Source organism: Cetorhinus maximus, chromosome 19 (genome assembly GCF_964194155.1).
Source record: "Cetorhinus maximus chromosome 19, sCetMax3.hap1.1, whole genome shotgun sequence".
NCBI classification, from domain to species: domain Eukaryota; kingdom Metazoa; phylum Chordata; class Chondrichthyes; order Lamniformes; family Cetorhinidae; genus Cetorhinus; species Cetorhinus maximus.
In genome coordinates this window covers 78,223,535-78,244,354 of record NC_135897.1, presented here as the reverse complement: position 1 = coordinate 78,244,354, position 20,820 = coordinate 78,223,535, and the positions used below count along the sequence as shown (strand labels likewise).

Below are 20,820 nucleotides of genomic sequence, written 5' to 3'. Positions count from 1 at the left end.
AAATTCAACTCCCACCACCACCCCCACTTTCCTATGACTAGCGTATTAGCAGCTTATCATTTATCCTGCTATTGGACCTCAAAACATATGTCCTCTGGTTACATCAGGGCAGTCACCTTCAGTGAGAAGAAAGATCCCTCACCCCCATCGAAGTCAGAGTTCCAATTTAGTACATTAAACTGGAGAAACAAATTAAAAAGAAATTGAAGGAGATTCTATCACTCATGCCTCACAGTTCCTCTTGTGCAGATTTGGTTATGGTACAATGATGGGAACTACAAATTTCATGATGCACTGGCCCCTATGTGTAGAATTGGCCCAGTTACTGGAAATTACTAAGACCCAAGACATGTACTCTGGATATTTAATATTATTCTCAGTGATGTCCACTTATTGCCCCAATGAGGGGGATAAGTCATAGTTAAAAATTTGTGCCCTCTTCAAATTGAAGAATGAGCACTCTGGGGAACAGAGCATGCTCTGCTTTCCACATTTAGCATCACCATTTGTCACTCAAATTAGGTACATGGCAAGTCACCTTTAAGTTAAAATCCCTCTGGAATGTCTCAACAGTATGCTTAATCCAAACCTCAAGTATTTGTTCCACCTATATATTTCCTATTCATTTTCCTCAGTCATCTTTTGGGTGCCAGATTGAGAATATCCAATCGTGAATATGCTCAGTTATGACCCATGTCCAATATGGAATTTGCCTAAAGCAGTCCAATTTCATTGGATTATGCTAACAATTGTAAGAATTAGTAGGTGAGGTTAGATGTAAAATGGAAATTATAGAAACATTTCCCCATTTTAAGCAGCGCCCTCAAATTCTTCCCCTTTCTAAAAGTGTAAAATGCTTGATCGTTATTACCAACAATAAATAAAAGAATGAACTAACCATTGCATGTAGATTTCAGTGAAGCAATATTCTAGTATGTCATGTATAATCACTAACCGCTAAATAAAATCCCAATATAATCAAATAAATGTCTGTTTACAAACTTTACATTTTTAACTTGTGACAGCTTCAAGATACAGCAAATGTGAACCATAACACTGCTTTGCAAAGAAAATATTTAAACACTTCAGACTTACACTATAAAACCTTGAAAGTACATAATTGCAGCTTGCAATATGAAACAGCTACAATCAGTAAATTTGGTTCATAGACAAACCAATTTGGATTAGCTTACCTTCCACATCAATAAAAAATGTTTTTTTTTCTTTCATGCCAGGGCAAGGCCAGCATTTGTTACCTATCCCCAATTCAATGGAATAGGAAATATTCATTTGCAAATCATTCACAAAAAGGACCCAATATTTTGCAAGGTGTTCTGTGCCAATTTGGATTAGGCAAGTCCAAGAGGGAAAAAAAAATCACTGTCTACAAAATTTTAATGAAAAATACATTCCATATAAAGACAAAATTGTCAAGGTGGCACAGAATTACCTTAATTTCAGCGTTTAACTGACATTATCATCAATGTACTCAAAATCTGACATCATAATTCAATTGAGGGGTTCAGGTTAAGTACACATCAGGGCAAAGATAAAAGAATGATTCTATAAAATTGGTTACAAAGATAAAATAAACAACTTGCAACTGAATCAACTTTTGCAGTGAACTACAAGGTATAACACCCACTACCCATCATACCTGGAGAACCAGAGGCTCTGGGTTAAAAGCCAACGTCAGAAGCAGCTGCATTCGCTCAGAGTCTTTCAAATTCTTCATTAAAAAGCTTCCAGAATCCTTCGTTTCAGCATACCTGCGTACTATTCTGTCTAGGAGTCTTTGTGACGGACAATGCACTAAGTCTGACCATCCCTCCACAACATCTGGGGTCAGTAATCGAACTTCCCCATTTAAACGAGAAAATTGAGTCTTGTAGATAGCTTGTGTAACATCACAACGGGAGCGTCCTGTAGCCCGTTTGCAGACCTTGTGGTCCATGTCAGTCAGTTCTTGATTAGAACCCAAGCGTTTGAGAACAATACGCCTCGCACCTTCTCTTGGTTCCCCATACTGAGCAAAGTAAACATTTTTCACATTCAAAAAGTCCAGAATTCGGAGACGACCCCATGTTTCAAAAGTGATTTGGCCATTCATAAACTTACGACACCAGCTTGTACCAAAACAGGCTGGGCACTTGTTGAGGCTAATGAAACGACGATCTGCAAGTTCATTCTTCTGAAATGAGGCAAATAATGAATGCGTATTCAACAACGTGAAAACCAACAGACTCACCACAAACAGGAACTTCAGACAACGGTACAAGCGGCCAAACTTCAGTGTAAGTAATCGCCACATGGTTCTGCCTGCACTCAACTTTAATGACAGATTCAGTAACTCAAGGTTCTTTATACCAGTCCATATCAACAAGCCACATGCCCTTACATACTCTGTTTGGGTTTTTTAATTTGCGGTAAGCAAGCAATTATAAGGGACCGTGTGCCAGTTCCATGGATCATATGCCTCATATCTTCAAGGTCAAATCTGTCCAAAGAACTTTCTGTGCTGTAGGTCAGTCTAGAAAAGGAAAGAAAAGCACATTATTTGCAACAATAAAACTGCTTAGCCACATAACTATAAAATTCTAAATAATCAATTTTCAGTTGCATCACATATGGAGTCAAAATCAAGCAGCAAAGTTAACAGTTTGGGAAGCAGAGTTGATGAAAGCATAAGAGTTTCTCTTTAGTACAGGCCAAGGAGTCAGGAGATGGTACACTGAAGAGCCAGAGTAGTCAAATTTAGATAAACATATTACAAATGAGAACATAAGAATTTTTTAAAAATCTGACAAAAGAACCTGAGAAATTGAAGTTTGGTTGCCAGGAAAAGCTTACAAACGTGAGATATTTTGTTTTGCGTATGGACATTGTCACAATTGTGTCAATTTTTCCTATTATAAATTCACAATCCATGTGGTAAACTGCCAGCCTGTATTTCACCACAAAAACTACATTTCTCAAATTTTCAAAAAATGATACTGCACAGGAGGCCATTCAGTCTATTGTGTCTGGGCCAGCTCTTTGGTACAGCTATCCAATTCATTCCATCCTCCATAGCCCTGTAAAACTTTTATCCTTCAAGTGTTTATTTTGAATGTTACAACTGAATTTGCTTCCATCACTCTTTCAGGCTGCAAAATCCAGACAACAACTTGCAGCTTAAAAAAAAGCTACAAGTAATCTGGAGAGCTCTCTTTGCTTTTGTATTTACTGGTTAGTTGTCTTTTTTCTTGAACCGGAATCCAGTTGCTTAGGAATAAAATGCTCAACAGTTGCCTTCAAGGAGTGATGCAAAGACAATGGGTAGGATTATATAAAGAAACAAACTAGTTTGAAAAATATTACTTTAGAGGAATGGTGTAAATAAAGCTTTAGGGTTTTTCATTGAATTTGATTTCTCACCAAATTAGTCTAATATCTTTGTTATCAACTCACATGAGCAATAAGGAAATAATCTAACTATGCCCTCAAAACACATGATTGGTGTGACCTTATGAAAAAGCAACCCTTGGTGCATCAGATTTACTCTTACACATTGTCAGTTTTCAGATAATATTAGAGTTTGTTCTGAGTATAGTTGATGATCCTGAGTACAGTTGATGATACTAAGCACTCTCTCAGGTCACTGTACTGTCAACCGCCTGCTTTTTTCCCTCCCCACACTGGTAAGAATAGATTACATTTAGACCTAAATTACTAGATTACTGCAGCAGGTAGAAAAATCCAATGATCTGGTGTTCTAAGTGCAACACTCAACTAATTTTGAAAAGGAGTTCAAATCTATCCCCATAGACTATAAATCACTGAGTCATTGGTTCCTAAAACATCAAGAACAAGGAGGAGAAACTCTCAAATTACAAGGTGGCACCAAAGTTAAATCCCAAAAGCTAATGTATATGCTGTCCACAAAATCTAATGCATGCTGAGCAATTTCTCAAGTTTATACACACACCCTTCAAATGATTGTTTAATTCTTTTATTTTGAAATGCAAGTAACACCAAACAACAATTGCCATACGAGGTCCAAAGTAGGTGGTACTCTTATTTTGGGCCTCGGGCCTTATCGTAATAGTGCTGAAATTCTATGAATGCCTGTTCAGCCTCCAGAGCCAGCCTCCAGAGTGTTGACTGGACCAACTTGAGCAGGCTGCCAAGTCACAATGGTCCACAATAGGCGGGAGCTAGTGGGTGGTGGGGGAGGGGTAGCAGATCATCTGACATTTTCCCCTCACTAACTGAAATTTCTCACGTCCAAAATAAGAGATCAAACAAAATAAAAATGTTTTTTTAAAAATTGTTGTAATTAAATTTATCCAAGAATGCCTTTGGGAGCCTTTTAATGCCTTCATTATAGGTAGCAGCCTTGGCTTACTCTCACCTCTGTTGTCAGGAGGTTGAGAGTTCAAGTCCCACACCAGAGACTTGAGCAGACTATCCAGGCTAACAAATTATATCGTACTAAGCAAGTGCTAGGCTGTTGCAAACAGTCTAACAGACGAGAAATTAAACTGAGGCCCTGTGTTCTTCCAGATGGTCATATAAAATCTCAGAACACTATTTCAGCAGGGCCCTCTGTGCCCTGGCCAACACTTATCCTTTAACCAATATGTAAAACAGATTATCTGAAACATTTATTTGATGTTTGAGAGCGCTTGCTGTGCACAAAATTGGTTGCTGCATTTTCTAAATTACAATAGTGACTACACTTCAAAAGTGCTTCATTGTTCATACAACATTTTGGGATATCCTGAGGTCACAAGAGGCGCTAAATAAATGCAAGTCTTCCTTTATGTTTGATTTGAAGGCTTCAGTCTCTCTCAAAAGTACAATCTTGGACTTCATTTTATTGGCCAGATGTCTTTAGTTGAATTTAGATTTATGCAGTGTACTGAATTTTCCAGATGCATCAGTACTGTCCCTTCAGCTAAAATTATTTTTCTTTAGAAAAGCAAAATCCTGTGGATGCTGAAAATCTGAAATAGAAACAGAAAAATGCTAGAAACACTCAGGTTTAGCAGCATCTTTGGAAATCCTGTTTCTCTCTCCATGAAGCTGCCTGACCTGCTGAGTTTTTCCAACATTTTCTGTTTTTACTTATTTTTCTTCAGCTTCTGGTCAGATCTTCTAAATTATTTGAAGAAAAATCAGAAAACACTTTTCAAAATCTAATTGTTAAATTACAGTAAATTTAAAACACAAACTCAGTTCAGGAAGGAGAAAATGAGTATACATACTTGAAAACATATAAAGTTGCAAGAACTCAAGTGAAGGCTCTCTGAGCATTTTAACTTAGTGCCATTCTGTTAAAATGCCCAGAGTCAGTGCAGACATGATGGGCCACCTCCTCCTACACCATAACAATTCCGTGATTCTGGGAGTCACGACAGAAAGCATGGTGTACAACAAGAACTTACGGTAACAGCCAACAAAAACATTTAATTATTTCACCTGTGCCTTGATGAGAGATTAAAACTGCAAAAGTAATTACCACCATCTAGGACAGGGCAATTTTAATTGCTAACACCTCAGGGAAAGAATCAAATAGCAAGAGTGACAGAAACACTCTCTCCAGTTTAACTATAATCATTTATTTTCAAGAAAAAGTTAAATTCTGAAGCAAATAAAGAAAAGATAGAAAGGCAAGTTGGAAGAAGACAAGGAAGGAGGAACGGAATTGAATATTGCTGAAAAGAGAAACATGTTGCCAAAGCTTTTTGTCTTGCACTCATCAGGACAAACGCAAGAATGTCAAATTTCAAACAATCAAAACAATTTATGCTGCAGGAGAAAAGGGTGTTGATTGGTTGGCAAGTAGACTCTGAGTGACCGAGACACCCCATTGCTTTCTCCATGGCAACGCTTCACCCAATATATAAAAAAACTCATGTTGCTACTGCACAGTAGCAGCGTGAAACGGCTAGCTTCATGTGCTGCTCAACCTTTAGAGATACCTTACCCTTCAAGAATAATTTAAGGTAGACTGGGCACTTTTCACATCTGAATGTGGCGGCCTTAGGCGATACACAGCAAGCAATGATCTTATTGGGATAGCCATGATCTCACAGGATATCTCTGATGCACTCTATTTTGGCGTCAAGCTCGCATGGTGATCAAATGGCTTGGGTCAACATGAGTGGTATTTTCCACTCACCAGGTGCTGTCATTAAGCCAAAAAAGACATTCTGCCTACACACAAATGAGTAATGCAGTATATGAATTTCACTGCTAGTGCATGCCAGGTATGTAGGCCATACATTCCAATGATTGGCAGATCGTATCAAACAACACCTTCCTTTGGCTGTTCACAATAGGCAGAGTACTGACCGTGCTTGCAAAACTCAGAACATATTATCTCACATTAGATGTGATTCCATGATTGGATAGCACTTGCTGAATAATCCACAGCATACAAAGATTTACACTAACAATCAATATAAGATTATCAGTCGGGTTTGAAATGTGGCTCACTTATGCTTGCTAGAAGCTACATATAGGGAGTTCTTCTCTGCAGGCAAAAGGAAGATGTCCAGGCGTCGTGCCCTCTTTGAATTAAACAAAAGCATGAGGAGCCATAGTTCCCTGATGCATTCTCCATGGCAACACCTTGACCATAGTTGACTTGCCAACCAATCAGCGCCCTTTTCTCGTGCAGTTTAAATTCTTGCCCCCATTGACTTTTGGCTAATGTGTCTGATCTGATGAATGCAAGACGTAAAGCTTCAGCAGCATCTCTTTTTTCAGCAATTTCTTTTTTAAAAAGCGGTGTAGGACAAAATTACACACTTGCTGTGGCTTTTATTTCATGTGCCAGAACTTCAGGGACCACATTAAGTTCGGAGAGACAGTAGAACATGCCTCAACTCACTTGGAATTCATATTTCAAAACAAAAAGCTCAATTGTGAAGCAATTTCTGATTACCACCATCAGCAGTATAATGGCCACAGTTAAGAATGTTAATGTTCTAATTAGTGATATAGCGGAAGATGTGTTATTTATTAGCTGGAAAATATGCCTGTGTTAAAGGAAGTACTGAGGACTAAGGGTGTGGAGTACAGCTCTAACATATCTAGCTTTCCATGCCTCATTAAACTTAGGAGTCTTTCAAAAGGAACTTGTATGATGACCGTTAGGAAGTAAAGCCTTTGGACACATGCCACTCGGATTGATCAACTGAATGGAAAGGATTTTTCTTTGAAATTACAATATCCAAGAGGCTGCTTTGTACACTTCACCACAGAGTCTCTTTATTCAGTCAGAAGCTTTCTTTTGTCTGCATGATGTAGGTTCTCTTTGTCCATTTTTGTAGTAATCTTTACCTAGCAGATGTAAAAGGCACCTTTACTAGAACAACGCACAGACTGTAAAGCAGCCAGTTATAAGCAGAGATAAATGGGACTAATTGCAGATGTTGGCTGTAGAGGTCAAGGATAGTAAAAGTTGAGCCAGCTAACTGTGCAACATGGACTCAGCATGAACAGACAATCCCACTATGAAAGGGACTTAACATTACAGAAGCTATCACTACCATTCCATCTACTTGTACATGGTCATATAGCTCAGGAAACATTACTAACCACCATTACATGGGGTCTTATTTATTAGACTGGCCATCCATCCAATGGGGCTATTTCACCAATTTATATCAATCTCGACAATACACTGAACTGACTATACAACATCTAAAATTCATTTTGTTCAGAAACAGTTATGTTTTTAAAATTGCTATCTGTAACTACTTATATCTATTAATTATTTAAGCTGAAGAACGAACATAAGAATTAGCAGGAGTAGGCCATTCGGCCCGTCAAACCTGTCCGCCCATTCAATAAGATCATGACTGATCTACCCCATGTCTCATCTCTTTTGTGCCAGCTCCTCATAACCCTCAACTCCCCAAAATTTCAAAAATCGATCTACTTCCTCTTTAAATACTTTTAGTGATCTAGCCTCCACAGCTCTCTGGGGTAGAGAATTCCAGACATTCACTACCCTCAGAGAAGAAATTCCTTCACATCTCGTTTTAAATGAGTGTCCCCTTATTCTGTAACTATGTCCCCTAGTTCGAGATTCCCCCACTAGTGGAAACACATCTTCTCAACATCTACCCTGTCAAGCCCCTCAGAATCTGGTAGATTTCAATAAGATTGCCCCTCAATCTTCTAAACTCTAATGAATAAAGGTCTGTTTAGCCATTCTTGATAAGTCAACCCTTTCATCCCAGGAATCAGCCTAGTGAATCTCTTGTGAACTGCCTCCAATGCCAGTATATCCTTTCTTAAATACAGGGGCGTAGCAATAATTGCGATGTGGAGTCAAATAATTGTTCATCCACAGTTTGTTTTCTGACTTCTTATTTGATGATTTGACACCAACGGATCAATTCATTCACTCAATAGCTTGTGGGTACAGTTTCTTAATTGAGAGTCGCTAAAGTGAATGTGTTAAATCTAACCATGAAAAAAATATTTGGAAATAATAAACAGATAACACAAAGAAAACAAGCAGAGACAAGGGAACCCACTTCCTGTATTATAATGACCAGACTGGAAAGCCCAGTGCATCTAGTTTTACACAGAAATAATGGCCAGTGACTATCCAGCATCCAAGGAACCAAACCATAATGAGATGTCAACAACAATAACATCACAGCACCCAACCCTCTCCAGTGTCTGGAACACTATTTTCTATCCATAATGATTGTGCGTCAAGTTTAAATAAAACTGAAGGGGTCAAAAAGGCATTTGTCAGTCTTGAAAAGCTACGCAGAAAAACAAATTGTCACTCCTAATAGCAGCAAAGTAGTAAAGAATGAGTGTTATTGTGCACTGCATCTTGCATGATAATTCTAACAGTTTTGGTAAATCAAAGATATCTCATCACTATCATGCCAAGTGTGATCTCTTAAATTGAAATAAAAATGTAACCGCAGTGATGTAATCAAAAATTGGCTGTTTAAATAACAAAGGCTATGCTTCAAAAAACAGAAGATCAAGTTGATGTTACAATGAGGAGCAGGAATGGAGTAGGGATATTGAACAGAATAAAAATAGAAACAAGAGACTAAGTTAGGTTGGCAACACAAAGCCACCCAGTCCAGATAACACATCCTAGGTTGCTGAAAGAAGCTTGGGCTTGGGACAGGGGAAGCAGTGTTGGAGAAAAGTAGCAGAAGCTCTGACCATAATTTTTCAATCCTCAAATGAACTTTAGAGTGGTGCCAGAGGACTGGAGGATTGCAAATTTTATAACGTCATTCAAAAATGGGGAGAAAAAGAAACTTAGTAAGTACAGGCCAATCAATCTAACATTAATGTTGGGAAAACTATGAGAGGCCATTGTCAAGGATAAAATTAGTTCTTACATGGAGAAGCAAGGGTTAATAAGGGACAGCCCCAACATGAATTTGCAAAAGGCAAATTATATCCAACTAAACTGAGTTAAGTGATGAATTAACAGGCAGTTAATAAAGGTCAACATTGGATATGGACTTTCAAAAGGCACTATCATTAAGTACCCATAATAGATTTATTTGGAAAATAGAAGCACATGCTGTAAAAGGGGCAGTGGTAACCTGGATACAAAAATGGCTAAGGGATAGGATGCAGAGAGTGGCGGTGACCAGATGTTTTCCCGGCTGGAAAGTATGCATTTGGGGTCCCCTGCAATCAACACTAGGAGCACAACACTTGGGTACAGGAGTACAATTTCTAAGTCTGTGGGCGATACAAAAAAATGACAATGTTATAAGGCATAGACAGACTGATAAAAAAAGGACAGATGCGTGGAAAATGAAAGTTAATGCACCCAAAATGTGAAGTTATAGATTTTGGAAGAAACAACAAGGAGAGACAGTATAATCTAAAACTGTGCTTTTTTGAACAAGGTGTAATATTCACAAATTTTTAAAGGTGACATGGCAAATTGATAAGATGGTTAAGAAAACACACAGGGTATCTGGCTTTGTAGGGGCATTTAATACAAAAACAAAACAAGTAAGTCCACTAAACCTCTGGTTAGGCCTCAGCTGGAGTACTGTGTACAATTCTGGCAAAGGTACAGAGGACGTTTACCAGAATGATATCAAGGATGAGTGAGATCAGTTGCGTGGAGAAATTGGAGAAGCTGGGATTGTTCCCCTTAAAGCAGAGAAGGTTAAGGGGAGGCGAAATAAAAGGTATTTCAAGTTATAAGGGGCTTGGAGGAAGGGGTTAGGGAGAAACTCTTTTCTCTGCCAGTAACCAGAGGACATAGAAGTAAAATTATTAAAAGAACTAGGAGAAACGTCTTCACACAGAGGGTTAAGGTCCGGAACACTACTGGAAAGAGTGATGGAATTAAATTCCACAGGAACTTTTAAAAATCAACTGCACATGCACTTAAATAGGGTTAATTTACAAAGATATGGGAAAAATGTTGGGGTATGGGACAAAGCTGAACAGCTCTTTCAAAGGACCAATACAGGCATAACTGGCCAAATGGCCATCTTCTGTGTTATAAAATTTTATGATGTGAAAAGTAAGTCATTGGCTACAAAGCTCTTTGGGGCATCAGATGGATGTGAAAGGCCCTATATAAATGTACGTTTGCACTAGATCACTATTTGATTATATAAATGTACTTTGAAGGAAGGACTCCTTCGTGCATTTAATGCTTCAGTGTCCTGCTTGGCATACAATATTTGCCAGAATAGTTCCTCATTGTAATAAAACATCCCCATTTTCATTAGTTAATATCAAGATATTAAAAAGCTCACTTTTCAAATACAGGGTAATATTGGTTTAGAATACCAACCAATAATGATCCTTGCTATACAAATGCAAGTTACTTCTTTCCAAAAACTTTCATATCTTCTAGATGTGATCTCCTATACTTGCAACTTAGATATTTGTAATTTGCACAGTGACTTTATCAAGGAAATTTAAGTCAAATGTGCACGTAGGAGTTAAATTTATATCATGGTTTCATTTAAAATAGAATTTAGTGTCAAATTATGACAGCAGAAAGTCAACAAATAAATAAAATGGATATTGAGTACAGTATGAGAGATGTTAAGGCCAGTCACCCACTTCACGTTGGGTAGGAGACTGGACATAGCATCATAAACAGTATTCAACTCACTGCAGTGCCAGTCTCCCACATCATTTATATAACATCCGTCTCCTGCTTCACGCAATTCAATGCTGTTTATTTTTTGGTTGGAAAATAATCATTTTGCAGAGGTCACAATATAGATGAGGCGATATGATGGAAGAGGCAGTGGGTATTCCATATAGATTCCCATTAGACTCATCCTCAGGACATTTTCCATAATTTTTTCCTGGTGAGACAATATTCGATTCTGAACTGAAATTTCATCACGTTATCCCTCCTTTCCAGGACCATTTAGAGCCTAAACCAATTGTAATTAAATACCATTCAAAACCGACATGTCAAGACAGAAAACTACTCAGCTTTCAATATTTAAATAGGCTATCATAGTTAACACTACATATTTTATTGATGTGTAATAAGGTTGACTGACCAAATTCCACTTGGAGGTGGTGAGGGAGATTATGTAAAACATTCATTTAAAGACACTTGTATCTTTAATAAAATGTATACAGGTAAAAATGTCTCAAATCCAGCTATCCAAAAACTGGACATTTTTATAATGTCCTGTGCATTGAGTAAAATTTAAAAAATAAACCAACTTACCTGGACAGTTTGGCTAGGCATTGCATTGGCATGGTGTTATCAGTTTCACCGCACCACTATATCCCATGCTCCAAGCAATCCTTGGCCCCAACCCCACGCGGTTTGACCCACACTGTTCAGGGCCCACAACGCCCAGTCCAAAATCCAGCAATATCCGAAATCCAGCATGGCCTCAGTCCGCAGGTTGCCAGATTTCAGGTACTGTACCTGTAACATATGAAACTAACCTAATGATGAAGTAATAATCTATTGGTAGTACAATTTTCCATGGTTTCTGGTCAATATAAATTACCCTGCCTGATCAGTCAGCACGACCGTGGCGATTTTGCAACAGCAAATTACTGTCCTGCTCAGCACACACAAACCTTTCTTGGGTTTCTTTTGTTAATTCTTAAGGTGTTATCCAAGCTCTTTGGCATAAAGTGCAACATTTACTGATTACTTTCACCCAATTGCTGCACTTGACTCAAAAGGCTTCACTTATAATTCCAAAAACCAAATGTAAGCCAGCAAAATTAAACCACATTTTAATACTGAGGGCATTAGCAAACAAAGCATCATTCAACCATTTTACCTGCTGTACTAAAAAATTCTTGATTTGCTTATTAATTATTCACATCATTGATTAAGATACCTCTTCCCCGAAACCTTTGCAATTTTGAACAATTAATCACTTCCATTATAGCTGCCTATTGAACTTTTATTTTAGAAAACGCAATTTTTGTAATTGAGGTATGGATAGAATACTGTTGTGCTTTAACGTACAGGGCAAAGCTCCATTCACTCTAGCTTAAACTACATCCACTTCAACTTCCAAAAAGTACTCAGAAATACATCAGTGTAGTTTTCCCATTTCCCACACCAGCCATCCTGGTGAGATTGCCCATCAAGTGCTGAAGTAGGGGCAGTTTTGTGCTGTAGTCCCATGTTTAACAGGCCTGGATCAAAACTGCTGAATTTAATTTTCAACAAGATACTGAGCTAGCAGGGTGTAGAGACTTTATTCCCATCAGTATAGCTGGACATGCACTCATGTTCCAGAGGTAAAAGGCCAATATCTGATTAAAATTGAAATGTAAGAATAGAAAAACTGATTGGAAAAGTCTAAGAGAATCAAGTCTCAGGCAGATGGAGAGCAACTGGGGAAATTGATGGCAACTCAGTTTGTTCAGAGCTTCAATGTTCAACAGGAAAAGGTTCCCACAGGATGAGAGACCATATTTCTGAAGAGACTCCAGATCATCAGATTATTTCTCCTGAAGAAGAGGAAGATTGAGAGATTTAATAGGAGTTTTTAACCACAATGAAGAACTATGGCATAAAGAAAAATATTTTATCTGGTGAAGCTGATGATTCAAAACAAGCACAAAAAGAAACAGCATTGCATTTTTAAAAGAAAGCATGGGTAAATATTTTTTTAAATTTTGAACAGATCAAGGCAGTGGCTTAGTACTGGATTATTGTAACAAAACTGGCAGAGACAAAACGGGCAAATTTGTGTCTTCCTGTGCTGTTGCCTTTTATCATTTTATGGTATTGTGAGAGCAATGATGAATAGGCTGCACTTACAACAGTTCGTGTACATATTCTAGCTTAATATGGATAAAAGACCAATTAATGAGTAAGGTGTCTATATGAAACATTGTGCAAGCATTGACTTCTTTTGGCAACCTACTACAGATGGAAACCTCTGCAGGTAAAAGCACATTACCTTCACTTAAAATCTCATCATGGACTTGGCTGCTTACAATTTCTCTGGAGCAATCGGTGCTGATTTAAAATGTGTTTGCACCACAGTTAGTTAATAATTATAAAGTTCTTATGAACTAAAGTATCACTGAACTTGCTATTCATCAGCAACTTTCATAATCTTTCATGTTTTATCCCAGCACTATTCCTACATAGCATGGTCCCAATGGATATAATGGGAAATCCAACCACCTCTAAGTAACCTGACTGCATTCTTTGTTGCTGAACTACACTAAAAACAACACTGAACAGACTCTAGATAACCCACTTGCTTTCATAGTTCAAATCCCAGTTTATTTGCAAATAACCCTCTCAAAAATAGGTGGGTTATAAATGTCAAAAATTCTTATTGCATTCACTAGCCTACTCCTGTAAAGCATCTGGGAGATGCAAGATGAACAGCATGATTCTAATGAAAACGCTCAAAAGGATGGTGCTGTCCTTGAAGCTGCTAGCCTCAGACCAGTGGAATGCATAGTGTTCAATATTGTGTGACTGGGGTGTCACTGGCTAGGCCGACATTTATTGCCCATCCCTAATTGCCCTTGTTCAGAGGGCATTTAAGAGCCTGGAGTCACATGTAGGCCAGACCCAGGCGGCAGATTTGCTTCCCTAAAGGACATTAGTGAGTAGGACAGGAGTAGGCTTGTGAATACAATCAACAATGGTTTCATGGTCAGCATTAGATTTTTAATTCCAGATTTTCAGTGAATTAAAATTCCACCATCGTGGCGGTTTTCGAACCCAGGTCCCCAGAGCATTAGCCTGGGTCTCTGGATTGCTAGTCCAGCAACAATGCCACTACGCCATTGTCTCTTCTTAGGGGATTTTGCAATGTAATATATAAATTAACCCTTCAATTAGCAATACATCCATGGAAACTGTTTAATTAATTGGAAAACAACGGTTGCATCGGGAGGCTAGACTGATCTATCTTGGACGTGGTTCACATCATCTTCAACATCACTGTAAAGCAGGAACCACTCTGCAACAATGTTAAAGATAGTGTAAGCATGCACCCTTAGAAAACTAAATATGCAACAATACAACAAATTCTTGAGCTGTAAAGCGCTGTGGGATACTGTGAAGACACGAAAAGTGTTATGCAAATTAATGTTATTTTCTTTTTAGATGACAATATTCCAGTTTACAATAAAACAAGTAGCTATGGTGATTTCCATAAGCAAATTGCACAGAAGAGGCATAGGCTGAGATTTGAAAGTCACAGAACATGGATTGGTGAGATTCAGTAATAGATGGAGAAACAGGTTGAAAGGGAATGGAAAACAGCCTGGGAATCACAGAGGAGTTGGGAAAGCAAGGAAACCAGTAACCATTTATTTTCTCTCTCCCCCCCAAAGAAAATTTATGGGCTCAGAGGCTACCACAGTCTAAATAATACCAATATATAATCTACACAACAAAGGGATAATTTTAAATTTCAAGCTTTAATTAAGAAAACCCAAAAACGAATAGGTCCAGCAGCATCTGTTGAAAGAGAAACAGAGTTAACGTTGAGTCCAATGTGACTCTTCCTCGAAACATGGGGCTCCAAAGGAGTCATATTGGACTGTAAAGGTTAACTCAGTTTCTCTCTCCACAGATGCTGCCATACCTGCTGACTTTTCAAACACTTTTTATTTCAGATCTCCAGCATCCAGAGTATTTTGCTTTTATTAAAAACAAATAGTGTGTTCAAGGAAGGTGAATGTCTAACTCAGTACCTACAGATTTCCTGTCCTACACTATATAACACTATCCAACAATATATCAAGATCCTGACCTTTGAACATCATCCTGTACAGCAGTGTAATACTTATTTTTATCAAGAAGGGTGAGATTTAAGACATCTGTAAAATAAATCGTTTTTGGCAGTTAACAAATATACAAATTCCAAAAGACAAAGACATTCAGTACTCAAAAAAGTTAATCTGCTGTTTCTGTTTTTGTGATAAGCTATTTTCAACAATAACTTGAAATTTTACAGGGCCTTGAACAGTGAAATGTCCCAAGGCGTGTCATATTAGCTTTATCAAACACTATTTGACACCGAGCCACCCAAGATCTTGGGGGACATAATCAAATGTTTGGTCAAAGTAGTAAGTTTTAAGTTAAGTTAAAAGGAAGAATGAGGAATTTAAGGAGTGAATTCCAGGGCTTAGTTCCTTGGCAACTGAAGGCACAGCTACCAGTGCTGCAGCAATTAAAAAGAGAGATGTGCAACAGGCCAGAATTGGAGGAGCACAGACATCTTGTAAGGTTGTATTGATCAAATTGTACCAAGTTAGCAATCTTGAACATAAAGGAACTTTTAAAATTCTACTTGACTGTACTGATTCAGGACACATTTTACATTCTGATATACAAGTGAGTTTGAATGGAAGCTTGAGGGGAAAAATATTCTTCAAACTATGTTATGGGCAGGAGGGGGGGCGCTGTCAATTCTAGCCCCATTTCTCCGCAACTCACAACAATAGTTTAAATGTTTAATTCAACCACAAAACTGGCAAATTGTTTACCTTTGATACTGTTATTCCCAGCATAAAAGGCTTAAATAGGTTTCTTTCAGTAAAGAAAAAAAATTGATTATAAAACAAACTATTTTTTAAAAACAAGTTAATAAATTAGTTAACACAAGTTGTAGTTTAGAAGTATAATGATTTCTTTCCCCCCTTTAAAAAAAAAAGATATTTGCGCGCACACACACAAAACAGGACAAAACAAAAGCAGGCCTCTGCAGAGGCTGGAGTTTGGGAACATTTCTTTTATAAGGATAAAATTCAAAAATATCTCGATGCTATTGACCTAACAGAATTCTGGTCACAACAGATCTGTAAGTTCTTTCAGATAGATTTTTGGTGAAACTGTCCTTGATGACTCTTACTTATCACAACTTTGCAGGCTTTCAAAAACAGGGGAGTTATTCTGATGAGACATTACTGAGAAAAGTTTAACTCACTCCAGACCGCATGTAACATAGAGGTGGGGCACAGGGACGTCTTCTTGCAGCCGGCTCCAAGGCGCGCGCACACTGAGTTTTAAAGAATATGTTCAGAGAATACTTCTCAGGCCAGGTGTTTTTAACCAAACAGCAAGAGTCTTTAGCCTGGCAACAGCAGTTCTTTGTTAACTTAGATATACAAAGTATCTCTTCCCTCTCCAGGTCTTCCCTGCTGGAATCTACCTATCGACCAGTGGTTTCTTGAAGAATGGCATATTCACAGCCCCGAAATAATCTTGCAGACTTTTAAAAATAACTCAGGAAGGAGAAAGTCCAAAATTCAATGTTCTTCAAATTTTCCAAAAACAGTTTCTCACAACTAATTTACATTGGGTGCAATTTGCACTCAGATCACCTATCATACTCCAAGTGGAAACTCCAGGCCTAGGTGTACAAATAACTTGGAGATAGAATTAACTAACAAAATGAGTAACAGAGTTTATAACCACTGTTCAATTGCAACATAGGAAATTGATCACCAGCATACCAGTTATAGTAGAGATAACTAACTGCCTGACTACTTATTTCAGGCTGACTACTTAGATAGCTGACAAATTAACAGCAGTCTTTGGACAGGTTAGGAACTATTTACTGATAGTCAATTTTTCCAGAATGTACATGATTTGTCTTTAGGCAGTGTGTGGTTTAGCCGAATATCTCACTTCCCCTGGTTCACTTGAGGTGCAGAGTCTCGCCCTGTCACATGTTACACTCAAGGTGGCTATATAGGGGCAGAGACCGTTGTTCGCCTCCTTCTGAAATGTGCCTTTGCAAAGCAGGTTTTGCGAGAGATGCAGTGGCTTTTGTCAAAGTTCATCATGAGCAGTTCTGTGACGCAGGACTCTGCGCTCAACGGGCTATTCCCAGGGGGGGACACCAAGACAAACATCAACTGCAGCTGTAGGATCATCAACTCAGTGAAAGACGTTCTTTTGTCTGCCCAAAACCTGGTCTTCCAGTGCAAAGAGCTGTCCATGACCTAGTATTGCAGTCTGGCACATTCCTAGGTCCAAGACTACCTGCATTAAAGCTTGGGACAGCCGCCACAGAGGTGCAATGGGGAAAGGTCACTCTCTAAGGCCCTTCAGCCATAGTACACTGAGGGGCTGGAAACTGTATAGGGCCCCTTTGGCTGTATGACTCACATTGAGTGTATATAGTAAATATGACATGCATCACAATTGTATTGAAGCACCTGAATGCAACATGTAGAAAATGTGAATATCATTGCAATCTCTGTAATGATCATTTTGAAATGTTTTGTGATGTTCTTTTAGATATTTTACGAATGAAGTATATTTTAGCACAAAAAAAATTAGTGATGTTATCTGTTCCTCTTAGGTTCTCTGCTCAAGGGCAAATTCACTATGTCCTGCTAACTATACCTGATGAGGTATCTTAAAATTTCACCTCCCTTCATAAAGATTAAGTACTACAGGTGCAGTATAAGCATCTTAATCAGTGTCAGGTCCAACACTTGGAAGTAACCTTAAAAAACTATATTTGTTGGTTTTTTGCTGCAGTCAGTTTCTTAGTAAATTTAAAGTAATGTATTCAAAAACTTTAATACCTGTTCATTAAAACATTTTTGGCGGAAGTATGTTAGGAGCCGCTCAAAGGTTCATAGGTGGCCACAAGTAGCAGAAATTTACAATAGTGATTAATTCAACTGGCATGGCCAGTTTTGGCAGTAGGGCATATTGTGCATAATTTTTGTTAAGCTAGCACAAAGATCACAAAAACTCAATTTGTGCTGAATGTAATTTGCGCTTGAAATTCCAAAATCTTGCATGCTAGTTTGGCAGAATTGCACTCAAAAACAGCACAACCTTGCAGAAACTCTAGGCTACGATGCTTAAGTTTAAATGGTGCTAAATATGACTCTGAAGTTAATAAATAATTGTCTAACTACTTCTGCTGATTCTCAGTTTCTATGTCTCCAAATTGGAGGTTGGTAAAGCCAATACGCATATAATGCAAACTTTATTTAACCCAAGACAGTTCAGCAAGCTGAACCAAGGCATCACTCACTCCTAATTGTAGATTGGGCAGGAAAATTCACGACAAGGTTCCTTGACTTGGAGATAAACTGAAAGGGTTGAGGATTCCTTTGCAGTAAGATGCTGTGTGCCAATAGAAGTAAATAATATCATTCAGGATTCTGAATGCTTGCAACAGGTTTAAAACAACAGCTGTATAATCAAAATATTCAGTCATTCATTTCCTTAAGGAAAATGCTGGAAGGAGATTTACAATACTGAATAACCTTACAAAACCCATTGAGCATTCTTATCAAAGCATGTAGAAAGATTTTACTTTATAGCTCCTTAAAAAAAAGTCACTGTACTCATTTAAGGAATCAAGCCGGAAATAATGTTCTTGTATAATTCACATTTACTTACAAATTAGAACCTTGTATAAATAACACACTTGGTAATGGGAAAAGTCTACTGACAAACTCTTGCTGTTGGCAACATGCAGGTCCCAGACCAGTTTTCACTGAAGGATTTTGGCACACACACTTGATGCCACACAATACTGATTATAACTTTTGTATAATTGTGTAAGAACCTGCTAGACATCAGGACATTTTATAAATGAGCTGACAAAGAGCTCAAAGTTATTTCAACTAGCGTTCTTTTCTTACTCGAGGCTCAGACACACCCCACCTACCCAATGGTGAAGTTTGAATTTAGATCAGGCATTAAAGCCCACTTTTTGGCAAATGAGTCCATCAGGTCCAAAATAAAATCGTCCAATAATAATGGTCTCGAAATGCACACTTTTTGTAAAGCCATATTTCCACCAGAAAGTCAAAGTTGAGTGCAAGTTTGATGAGCACCAATCTTCCTATAGTCTTTTATCACAAAATATCGTCGTCACCTATGTTCAATGTCACCAATTACTAACAGCCTATCACAATAAAATCTAGTCACCTAACTGGCTAGTAAAATTATCACGAAGCTAGATAGTTATCAAAGTCATTTTAATCTCTGCTAATTTTGCACTGTAGGCTTTCGCATCTGTTTGAAGAGAGCAAGCTTGTTGATTTCTATTCTAACCAGTGAAGCAATCAGCGAAACCCCACGGTTACATGTAAAACAAGATTCACATATACGCTTAATTGACTCAATATCACAAAGTAAATTTAAACCCCAGTTTTAGGCTAAGTAATCTTTTAGCACATGAATTTCTAGTGTGAAAATGCTTCCCTAGACAGAATTGCCTATTTTTCTGACAAATTAATTTTCGAAAACATGTTTGCGTTTCCCATATTTGTAACTGATCGCAATGTATCCAAAATCGACGACATCGTATCTGCTGCACAACAATGAGACTGTAACCTAAAGCAAACATTTCTTCTCACTATAAACGTAAATCACTTTCGAACTGAAAGGGAGAGAGAGAGAGAAAAAACTGGCTTACAGGTATAATTCATAGCACAAATAGTTTTATGATCTCCTGAGCTGCGATTTTGAAGTAAACTAAAGAAAACCAACATTTAAATTTCAAATAAGATCAGTTGCAAGGACAAGAGGCCCCTCTGCAAATCAATCGACTCCAGTAATGAACCACACATTGGGCTTTCATTGTATTCTACTATTTCTGCCTCGAAAAGCCACAATCAGCATAACAAACGAGCAGATTTTAACCAAATCTGATAGAACTACTACTGTATTAAAAACAATCCGAGTTTCTCTCCCCCTCCCCAGAGAGAGTTCCTTGCAAACAGACTAATATCAAGACACATACATTCAATTTACTCACCTAATCAAAATTAATTCCCAAGATAAAGTAAAAACAATTCCAACATGAAAAAGGGGACCCAGGCTAGAGTGCGTGCAATGAAGAGCCTCGGTAATGTTTAAAGTTTCAAGTCCTCAGTCCCAGGGCTCCATCTCTTGCTGAAGGCAAAAACAGAGAGAGAGAGAGAGAGAGAAAAAAATGCAATGGTCACAGTTTGGATTGTGCGCCCTCTTTAGCATTCAAAAAGCACAGGACCTCTTCATTCCTCACTTCTTCTCTTCCACATCGGTATTGTTGTTTAATTTGCTGTAGGTTTAAGCCTCCCCCCCCCCCTCCCCTCCTTTGCACCTCTCCCCAACACCCCCCACCCCCTTGCCAAGTCGGGCAGCAACAAATAACCCAGGGAGAAAGCGGCAGGCGCGCTTGGGAAAATTGACTTTCTTCGGGTCGGCGTCGGGGAGAAAGAAACCACCACCACCACCACAACAACAACAAAAAAAAAATCTGGATTAGTTTTGACGGGGAGGGAAGCAAATCTTCGAGAAACTTTAATCACTGAACTATCATTCAAAAGCAAAAAAAAAAACCACAACAAAACAACCCCCCCACCAAA

At 38.2% G+C, this 20,820-nt stretch overlaps 1 protein-coding gene across 2 annotated transcripts in view; it reads right to left on the bottom strand.

Moving 5' to 3' along the window:
- The window catches only part of dipk2ab (divergent protein kinase domain 2Ab), a 243,085-nt gene extending 222,566 nt beyond the window's left edge, over positions 1–20,519 (bottom strand). The window contains exons 1-2 of one of the 2 annotated variants that reach the window (XM_078564227.1): positions 20,229–20,519; positions 1,658–2,530 (exon numbers count right to left, since the gene is read on the bottom strand). In XM_078564227.1, the coding sequence (XP_078420353.1) occupies positions 1,658–2,311 (654 nt within the window). In that variant the 5' untranslated portion in view covers positions 2,312–2,530; positions 20,229–20,519. The remainder of the gene's footprint in view (positions 1–1,657; positions 2,531–20,228) is intronic. The other variant, XM_078564228.1, reaches the window with a different exon arrangement.
- Between the last annotated feature and the right edge of the window lie 301 nt (positions 20,520–20,820).